The following is a 10,366-nucleotide window of genomic DNA, read 5'->3' as shown; positions in this document are numbered from 1 at the left end:
TTTTTTCTAATACAAATAGCTTAGGTTTATATTAACGGAATCCATGCCTCGAGAAATTAAATTCTTTTAGCAACTTTTTCTGTTGTTTCTCTCTCTCCGCTACTTTTTCTTCAAATTAACCTTATGTAAAGAACCTTAACCTCAACGATTTAAAATAAAACTCACGAGGAAAGAAAATATAAGTCATAATTTTATTCAATAGAGAATAAAATGAAGAATATCATTGCTACTAATGACTTGAATATGTTAAACTTTATTATAAAAAGAAAAAAATTATTACGCATTAAATCCAAAGGTTGTACTCCAACGACTTCATTGAACGAATTTTTTTTAATTTTCCATAAATTGAAATTTATAAAATGGTAGATTTGCATTTTTTAAAAATTTATTTTAAATAGATCAATTTTATTATTCTATTCATTTTATTTTACGTAAAGAAATTTGAGTAAATTAAATAAAATCTGCACTGATTAGCATATTCAAGTGCTTAATTTTATCCTCCATTGAATAAAATTAGGACTTATATCTTCTTTCCTCATTTATTTTATTTTGAATCGTTGACATTACTGTTCTTTTCATAAGAGTAGTTTGAAGAAGAAAGGACGGGAATAGAGAAACAACTTAAAAAATGGGTTAATGATTTAATTTCACGAAGATTTTGATTAATATAAATCTAAGCTATTTGTATTAAGAAATTGGACAAATACCAAACCTGATAAGTTTTTGAATACTTAAAGGACTAAAATCGGTAAGTTTATAGTTAAGGGACTAAAACCGGTAAGTGTATAGTTAAGGGACTAAAACTGTTAAGTTTTTGAATAGTTAAAGGACTAAATTCATTAAGTGTATAGTTAAAGGACCATTTTAGACATACTCATAGGGACTATTAATGTCATTTTCTCTCCAGCCCTACCTCACTTGGTCGTTGTCGTTTCAGTTGGCCAATGTTGTGCATATAAATTTGAAAATACACACACACATATATCAAACTTCTGCTTTAATTTGAATACACATTTATACACAAGAGAGTTGACCAAATATACATATTACATAAACACATTTATAATCATATATTGTATCCGCAAGAGTATAGTGTATTTTGTTACATTTTAAAAGAAAATATTATTATGTTTTTGAAAGTAAATAAAATTTCACTATACTTTGCAACTGCCGTTATCTATGAAAATTTACATGTACAAAGTCGGGGTGTTCATGGACCGCATTGATTCAAGTTTTGCAAATATCAAATCAAATCATTTGTGTTGAGTTTTTTAATTTTTAAAACCAAATCAAACCAAACATATTAATTTATGCTTCAAATATTTTTTTAGTTCTACCAAAATATAACTGTTTCTTAAGAAAATAACATAAAATATGATATGAGTGATGACACTAAAATGTTCAATAAAAAAATAATAATGAAATCACATAAAATAACTATTGCAGATAAATAAGTCATAATGAAAATGATCAGTACTAAATCATAATAAAATAAGTCTAATAAATATTATTTACATGACTAAATATCAAAGAAGAACTAAAATTAGGTTATGTATTTTAATAATCTATACCACTGTAAAACTAAAGAACACATATTCAACATTATTGTCATTCTTAGTGTTGAATTGATTTTTTTTGTTAGCATTAGTATTGATTTGATTTTGATTTGAACTTTATTAGAGTTACTAATGTTTATGGACTATAACATTTGCTAGACTATTCAAAATTCTAAGTCAAACTTAAAATAATATGCTAAAAGATAAAAATTATGAAAAAAGTATAAGAAATAATTATAAATTATATCAAAGTGTAAATACTTTTATGTATAAAATAAATTTTAAAAATTATATATATAATGTCAAATTGACATTTAAAAATTAGCACCAAACCAACCAAACATAATTAGTTTTTTTTTTCAATACCATATATTAATCAAATTTTTTCTCTTTATTTGACTCGATCTACAAAATTACGATTTTCGATTCGATTTTGTTCATCCCTGATACCGAGTACATCAAATGGGCCCAATGTTTTAATTGGTAAAAATTAGGCAAATGACATAGTATAAGAAAGAAATTACTTCATTTCCCTGCTCTTTCATTGATTACCAAAAATCCTTTTTTTTAGTGTTTTTCGGATACATAATATAGCAGTGTGGATACTTAATATAGCAGTGCGGATACTTTAATTAATAACGGGCGGATACTTAATATAACAGCACGGATACTTTAATTAATAACGGACGGATACTTAATAATAAATTATTAAGTTGTTAGCAGCACGGATACTTAATTAACGGGCGAATGCACAATATAGCAGCGCGGATACTTTAATTAATAACGGGCAGATACTTAAACTAATAAAGTATCCGATTAAGTTGAATTGGGGGAAAATAAGAAATTTTTGTATTTTAATAAAAGAGTAGGAAAATATTGAGAATAGATAAAGAAGTGTTGTATATTTAAATAATTTTTCCTTTTAATTATTGGGCCAGACAAACACATCCCCACCATTGAGGAATCGTACCTCAAAAGACACCAGTTCATGAATTTTCAGACTTCATCATGAACAACAGTGCCACGTTTCAATTTCTGATTGCATCAAATATAAAGTGGAGAATAAAAATAAAAATCATTTTATTTGAAATTTTCAAAGTTTAAATTGTGTTTGAACATATTTTTTGCAATAAATATTTAGATTTTGAATGTATTTTTAAAAAATAAAATATTTGGGTGGCAAAATCAAACCCAACCCGCCCAACCCGGTTAAGTTTGAATTGGTTATTGACCCGCTCATTCATTAGTTTAACCTATTTCAACCCAACTCATTTCAAACTATTAAAAATTGGGTTGATATGTAACCCGAATTGGCTCCTGACAAATCTAGTCAAACTATTTTTTTCAATTTGATATGTTATATAGTCATAAAGAAAAAATATAATTTTATTAAGTACTAAAATAGTTTAAAAGAGCAAATAAAATAATTGAGTTTAGCAAACAATGGGTTGGGTTGGGCCTTGACCCGTTATATTACCCATTACCTAATCCATTTTGACCCAACCCGTTTTGATCCAAGTAAATTTGGATTGGGTTGGGTCTTGACCCGATTATTGTCTTAACCCATTAAATCATTTTTGACCTTGCCAAACACTTCCTAACTTTATTTAAGTTATTTTTTATATTTGTCAAACACTTTCAGAATTTAAAAACTGACTTAAAAGTAGGTTTGACTAACTTCTAAACCAATCCAAGCACCCTCTTATTCTTTTTTATAGTGGAAAATTTTCTGTGTTATTTTTCTTTTTTATCAACTTTTAATTATATTCTAGTTAATCCACGATGTTTCGACAAAGAATTTCCGCAACATTCCCTCATGTCTGAGAAACCCAAGAAAAGAAGGATCGTCCCTATTCGAAACCTGTCTGCTCCATAGTGCAACTCTTTATTTACCTGCGTAGGGGGCCACCACTCACGAGAAGCTAAGACAACCCAATGCCAGCCATGTACTCTTATCTTCATTTTTTTTCTTATTTTTTTGGATTCCCACATTCAAATCGTCATTAATGTCTTTTTCTTTTTCATCTGATGTTCGATATTTTCATTAAAGCTTGACTAAATTCATATTTACATAAGAAAATTTCACATTGAGAAATAAATCGCTGACTAATGTCATGATCAATGAACTCTAAGTCTTGCTATTGATTATGTTCCACGTACACTCCTAAACAAAGTTGATTTAACATGACTATATGATTTGTAACTTTTTTTATTCTCATTCAATGTTAGATATCCGTTTTAGAATCTCATTTATGTATCATTCTAATTTTATCGAATATCTTGAAAGAACGATGTATTGGAAAATAGCTTAGCATAAACTTGAGCGGTTACAAACATTAGGCTATAATTTTAATCCCCATCTATCGGGTGTATTTCCATTCAAATTAATTTTTGTCACATAGTGATTTTCAATTGTTAATATTCCTCAAAGTATCTTAAAAACAAATAAATTCGTTTTTTTAAGTGGAAAAAAAGTTAACTGATATTTTGGGGAATAAAGCATGTCAACTATAGCTGTAGGCAATTGAGGATATTATCCGTCAGACCAATTTCATCAAATATATTTTGTGATACTTATATTAGTGTAGAAAATGATGAAATAGAAAATCAAGGGAAAAGATAATAATAATAATAATAATTGTCATATTAGAGTTTTGGAGCATACTAGTATTTGATGTTGCCTTCGATAGTACGTAGCGGAGCCACCGCAGTTCAAAATTCATTGAAACATTATATTATATATGTATATACAAATAACTTTTTCTGTGTTGAATTTTCATAACTTTTTTATATTTTTAGTTAAAATCATATGAATTTTCGACCCAATTTTCTGGCGGATGTACCTTCCTTGGAAATATCCATAAAAAATTAATTACGTGTTAGTAGTATTTCGATGCCACTTAATAAAAATACTGACACTCTGTTGTAGTAGCATCGAATGTTGCTTTCTTTTAATCATTCATTGGCTTCTCATACCCACACATGTACCAATACTAGTTTGTGTTTCCCCCCTTTATCAAATTGATATTTCTACTTTACCAACCCCTTCCACACACCATCGGTGATAGAGTTAGAAATTTTTACTAAGAAATTTAAAATATGAAGAATTATACACATAAATTTTTTTTTAATGAGAGTTCAACATCTATTATATATATATATATATAAAGTAATTTTAATCAAATATAAATAATATAAATTTCTTTTACAAATAATTCGAATAAACCTCTCGACCCTACCTAGCTGTGCCCCGATGCATACCACCACACCTCCAACCTTATTATAAATAGATCCATAAAAAACAAAAACGCGTACACAAAGGACGTGGTCCTAAGAAAACCACCACTCTCTAGTCTCTACCTTTTTTTCCTCTCAAAAATTCCCACTTCAATATCATCACACACACATATATATATATCTTTGTTTTCTTCTTCTTTTCTTCACACATCAACTTTAGTACTAAATCATTTTTCTCTATGGAAACAGCTAATAATAATCAGCTAAAATCCATGGAGAAAAATGATGACTTTTTAGTAATTTCCACTAGTGAAAATGCTAAGAAAAAAATCATTACAACAAATAATAATAACAACAAGAAATTATCATCATCATCAAATTCTTCTTCTTCTTCTTCTTCACTAATAAGAAGTTGTCAAGCTGAGAAATGTAATGTTGATTTAAGTGATGCTAAGCAATACCATAAGAGGCATAAAGTCTGTGAATATCATGCTAAAGCTCAAGTCGTCATCGTCGCTGGACTCCGCCAACGTTTCTGTCAACAATGCAGCCGGTTTGATCACTATATATCTCTCTGTCTCGTTTTATATGACACTTTGATTTTTCGTCTAACATGTTGAAAACACAAACTCTAAGGGCTAACGGTACTTTATGTCTAGTTAAACACTGTCATATAGATAAAAAGTTGAACGTACGGATCAAGGGAGTATTATTATTAGTCAGGCGTAAAGTAGTTGAAAAGCTGGTAATTTGAATGTGACTATATAGTATAAACATAATAATAATAACCATATATATGGATCCGGCTCCCTTCCATTACCCCTTCCCTCTATTTCGTCAAGTGCACGTCTAGATTAGATATATGTGTCATATTTAAAGTTTAAAGGTCAAGATTATATCATATGAACAAATATCATAATCATAGTTAAATCAACTGATTTTAGAAAACTACTCACCAAATTTGGTAAGAATTACAATATATTCTATACAAAATTTGATATTTATTAGTATCATTAATTTCATATTATATTTTTGTATTTAAATATTAAATTGTAAATTTTTAGTTTTAAACCAATTATTTTTAAATGATAAAAGATTGCTATTCTGCGTTCTTTTGATTACTTCTGATCAATTCCAATGTTCTCCTTTTTTTGGATTATTTTTCAGCTTATTTAATTCTACTAAACAATTGCTAGAACGGAAAATGATTTTTTTTGTCTATTGCTACAGTACGTTTTTCAAAATAACAATATAATTAAATAATTGGAGTGAATTAGTAAGATAAATAAAATAGATATCTTCTTTCTTATAAAAATAGTTTAAAATAAAATTAGATTTCAACAAAATTTAATGAAAATAAATATTTAAATTGATTGGGTGACTTTTTAAGTGAAATATCAATAGTTGAGTGACTTTCTAAGTAAAATATCAATAGTTGAGTGACTTTTGAGTTATAATCATTAATTTCATATTATATTTTTGTATTTAAATATTAAATTGTAAATTAAAAATATAAGATGAAATTAAAGATATTAATAAATATCAAATTTTGTATGGAATATATTGTAATTCTTACCAAATTTGGAGAGTAGTTTTCTAAAATTAGTGGACTTAACTATGGTTATGATATTTGTTAATATAATATAATCTTGACCTTCAAACTTTAAATATGACACATGTATCTAATCTAGACGTGCACTTAACGAAATGGAGGGAAGAAGTAATGGAGGAAGCCGGATCCCATATATAGTATAGTACTATTAAAGATCGTATCTTAGTTATTGACTAATTTAGTTTATCACCTTCTTCTTCTAGAGTAATCTATGATGTCATCTCTATTAATTAGATTATTAAAAATGTCTAGATTGACTTCATAATTTTAAGTGGTTGACTAGTTCAGTTACTATAAATATCATATTATTGATGATCTTTTTATTTGTTGTTAAAAAAAAAAGTGGTTGAGGTAGATGCTAAAAATAGCATGGAAATATAATAATTAAAGCTTCTTTTTTAAAGTGGTTCAAACTACAAATGGCATCTTACATCGCTATGTTTTATAATATATAGTATTAATTATTTATACACTTTTTGTTTGTTCTAGATTTACGGTACGGTGTGATTAATTTAAATTCATTTTAGATAGGATGTATAGTAGGATAGACTGAGGATTTTTTTTTTTTTGAGTGTGTTTTGTTGCAATACATGTAGACGTAGGATAGATAAGTCTGGAATGTATACTAATTCAGATTCGTGATGCGATAAAATTATTAATCTTTTTGCCTTTGCCTTTTTATCTATTGTTCTACTAGTGTATTGTTCCTCTTTTTTTTTTTACTTTTGTGGATCCTAGCCTTTTCGTTTTTCCGCATGCATTAAAAATAGGACAATGGCCTTTCAAAATTTTGTTAATTAACTGATTTAAATAAAGAGTAAATTGTTGTTTTGTACTTGAACGTATTTTCAATTTTTTTATTAAAAAAATTAACCATATAATTACCATAAATTATTGAAATATTATGTAAACTAGCTAAGGATGTCATCTTAACTACGTTCTTCATACATTTAAAAAAAATATTTTCCATCACTATTTCGAATTGGCACCGGGTAGGGGCATTTGGGGAAGCACGCTATATCAAGAATTTTTTCATACCCAAGGCTCAAACTTGAGACCTCGGGTAAGGAAGGGGCAGTCTCGTCCACTGCACCTGGAGTGTTCTTCATACTTGGATGGACAAGCATCAAGATCTCATTTTTGGATCGTGTATTAGGAAGACAATTTAGTTAATTAATGAATGATTAGTTAACGTTCCTAATCTCAATTTTTTCTCATTTTTTAAATTAATTTATCACGTTATAATTGCTGGAAATAAAATCAGATCGGGCTATGTACACATTACTACATATATCTGATTTGGTGATATACTTGTGATTGATATTTTCTTCTTAATTAATAAATATATTAAACAAAATTAGGTTCAAAGAGGCTAATTTGTTAGTTGATCTAACTATTATACATCTCCAATATGTAAAAAAAATAAAAAAAAATCCTATAATTTGTTCAATAGAAAACCTATACCAACTCCATGACGAGACAAACTACTTGGAGCCTATTTACCTTCTGCCTAGTTCCCCGAAAATAATGATTTGCATGTGTTATACATACATATATAACTAGTGTGATTGGGCCCGACATATAGTAGTAGAACCAGGTGAACCAGACGTACTATTTCTCAACCTTTTTATGAATGTGAACTTTGTTTGGTCATATTAAAGTTGAACACATATATAGTACTCTGTACTAGCTATTGTTCTGTTTTTGGTTAATAAAATTAATTCTACGCAGATTTCATGAGCTAACGGAATTTGATGAATCGAAAAGGAGTTGCCGGAGACGTTTGGCTGGACACAACGAAAGGCGAAGAAAGATTACATCGTCGTCATCGTCTTCATCATCTACAGATCAGTCTCATAGAATTCATATATCTATCCAAGAAAATTCAACTCACAAAAACTTCCATCTACGTTGAAAAAATGCATATTTTATATAATAATTTGCTCTCTCTCTTCTGTCATAAATCTGTTTCTAAAATAATAATCATCATTCACATACCATCCCGTGATAATTAAGTACAATAAAGTACTTTCGAGCTTGTTGCAGTACGTACTGTACTTGTAGTAGGACAGAAGATTTATTGCGATCGCGATACACTGTGTGAAGTTATAGTATATATAAATGTTATGCAAGGAAAGAGAGGTGGGGAATGACGAGCTATGGACTTTAATTTTATTATTGTGTTTTTATAGATGTATTGTAAGAAGTTTTAAGAAGATATGCTCCTATAATTGTTAAGTTAATTTGAGTTTGTAAGTTTTATGGGAGAAATATGTATCCCATTAATACATTAATCATATATAACTATATGGACTATTATATTGGAATTGGTGACAATTAGATATCCATGCTTCAATTTCTTTATTTACTTTAGAGAAGAGTTTGATATTTATTAACTTTGTCCTATTTATAGAAAATTGTTTTTCGATGAAAGAGTGTCAATTGATTCTGGCTAGACAAAGATGTAGCTTCGCCATGCTCCAATCAATAATTTCTTAGAAGTTTTGTAAAAATATATCTTCATGCAACCATGAAATTGGGGTATATCAAAAGCTTAATTCAAAGATTTTTGAAATACATAATAATGATATATGATTATGTAGTCAATTTTACAGAAACGCTTCAAGCTATATATATTCACAAGATGAAACTATTTTGATTTCAAGGAATATAAGATGATTTCTCATCAATTATAAGGAGACGAAATTCAAGATTGAAGACTAAACACATAAGCGTATATTTAAAATTGACACGAAGTGTCATTTTAGATATCTCAACTTAGACTAGTACCATTTAAACACTCGTAGTCAGGTCTGATAGTATCGTTTGACACTTTTCGCTAACTTGACCTAATATGTATAGAATGTGTAACACACTCGTTAATGATATGTCAAAGTAACGAATTAAATGAAGACACATGGCATTTGATCTGAATTACAATATTTAAAAATAAATTATGAGAAAAAAGAAATATGAATTTGAGTATTTTTACACGTGACTTTATTTCTTGCTACAATCTCCCTCAGTATCTATGACCTAACAATTGAGTACGTACTCTCTTTTTCTCTTTGAATATTTTACATGAATTTATTTATATTTATTATTTTTTTAATAAATAAAGATAATTCTATATACTCAATGTTTAATTTAGATAACAAATAACCTAATACATCTTAATATTTAAATGTGAAATATGTATTCAGATATAAACATCTTAATCTTAATATAAACAAATGGGGTTAATTGCATCTTTAAAAATATTTATGTGCATTTAGATTTTGTTTGAAAGACCATATTTACCCATGACAAACACACACATATGGAATAGCCTAGTGCATTGACGATTTATTGATTTATCTCGTCTTACTTTTTATTCTTATTATTTTAAATTTCAGCGTTTTTTTTTAAGCAACGAATCATAAAAATCAAAGTCGTCATGGTTATAATACCTTGATGCCTCCATGGGTGCTCCACCATCACCATGCCCACAACAAAGGTGAAATGCTAAATCCTCGCCCGCGGGGGCATTAATATTAAATATGGGTTCAAATGAATTCATTAAATTTCACTTATGCTAAATATTTGTATTAGATGATCCATTGAATGTATATAGATATTTAACTGCGGACACACTATTTTAAAAAATTATGGTTATACTAATCTTTTTGCACATGTATTGCACGTCACTTTCGAGTTATGTAATATGCAATATTATAAAACAATACTAATATTATTAAAATATAATAAAAAAAGTATTAAAAATAATAAAATCTTCTCGTGTGAATATAAATACTCAAAACGACACGGTTTTTAAATTATAAAAAAGAACAAAAAATGTGAGTGTATTGAGAGTTAAATGTCATCTTATACTCGCTATACCACTGGTTAACACACACAAAATATATTCTCTTTTCGAAAAACATTAGAATTACTTCTGACATTGTTCAAAAGACGAAAACAT

At 28.0% G+C, this 10,366-nt stretch overlaps 2 protein-coding genes across 2 annotated transcripts in view; one reads left to right on the top strand and one right to left on the bottom strand.

Annotated features, from left to right (window-relative positions):
• The window catches only part of LOC125817589 (putative ubiquitin-conjugating enzyme E2 38), a 139,122-nt gene extending 130,893 nt beyond the window's left edge, over positions 1-8,229 (bottom strand). Inside the window, exon 1 of the mRNA XM_049497137.1 lies at positions 8,224-8,229. The gene's annotated coding sequence lies outside the window, so the exon portion shown is untranslated. The remainder of the gene's footprint in view (positions 1-8,223) is intronic.
• LOC125817598 (squamosa promoter-binding protein 1-like) lies at positions 5,033-8,709 on the top strand. Its single transcript, XM_049497145.1, has 2 exons — positions 5,033-5,346; positions 8,137-8,709. Exons 1-2 carry the CDS (start codon positions 5,033-5,035, stop codon positions 8,318-8,320), a joined length of 498 nt encoding a protein of 165 aa, XP_049353102.1. The 3' UTR covers positions 8,321-8,709.
• Positions 8,710-10,366: the final 1,657 nt, after the last annotated feature.

Source organism: Solanum verrucosum, unplaced genomic scaffold (assembly GCF_900185275.1).
Source record: "Solanum verrucosum unplaced genomic scaffold, falcon-dt-bn FXZP01000280.1, whole genome shotgun sequence".
Classification (NCBI taxonomy): Eukaryota; Viridiplantae; Streptophyta; class Magnoliopsida; order Solanales; family Solanaceae; genus Solanum; species Solanum verrucosum.
This window is presented reverse-complemented; position numbering and strand designations above follow the sequence as displayed.

Excerpts from the sequence above, each read along its gene's own strand:
- LOC125817598 (XM_049497145.1), top strand. The coding sequence starts at position 5,033 with ATGGAAACAGCTAATAATAATCAGCTAAAATCCATGGAGAAAAATGAT. Across the intron at positions 5,347-8,136 it reads TTCTGTCAACAATGCAGCCG|ATTTCATGAGCTAACGGAAT; the intron begins GTTTGATCACTA and ends AATTCTACGCAG.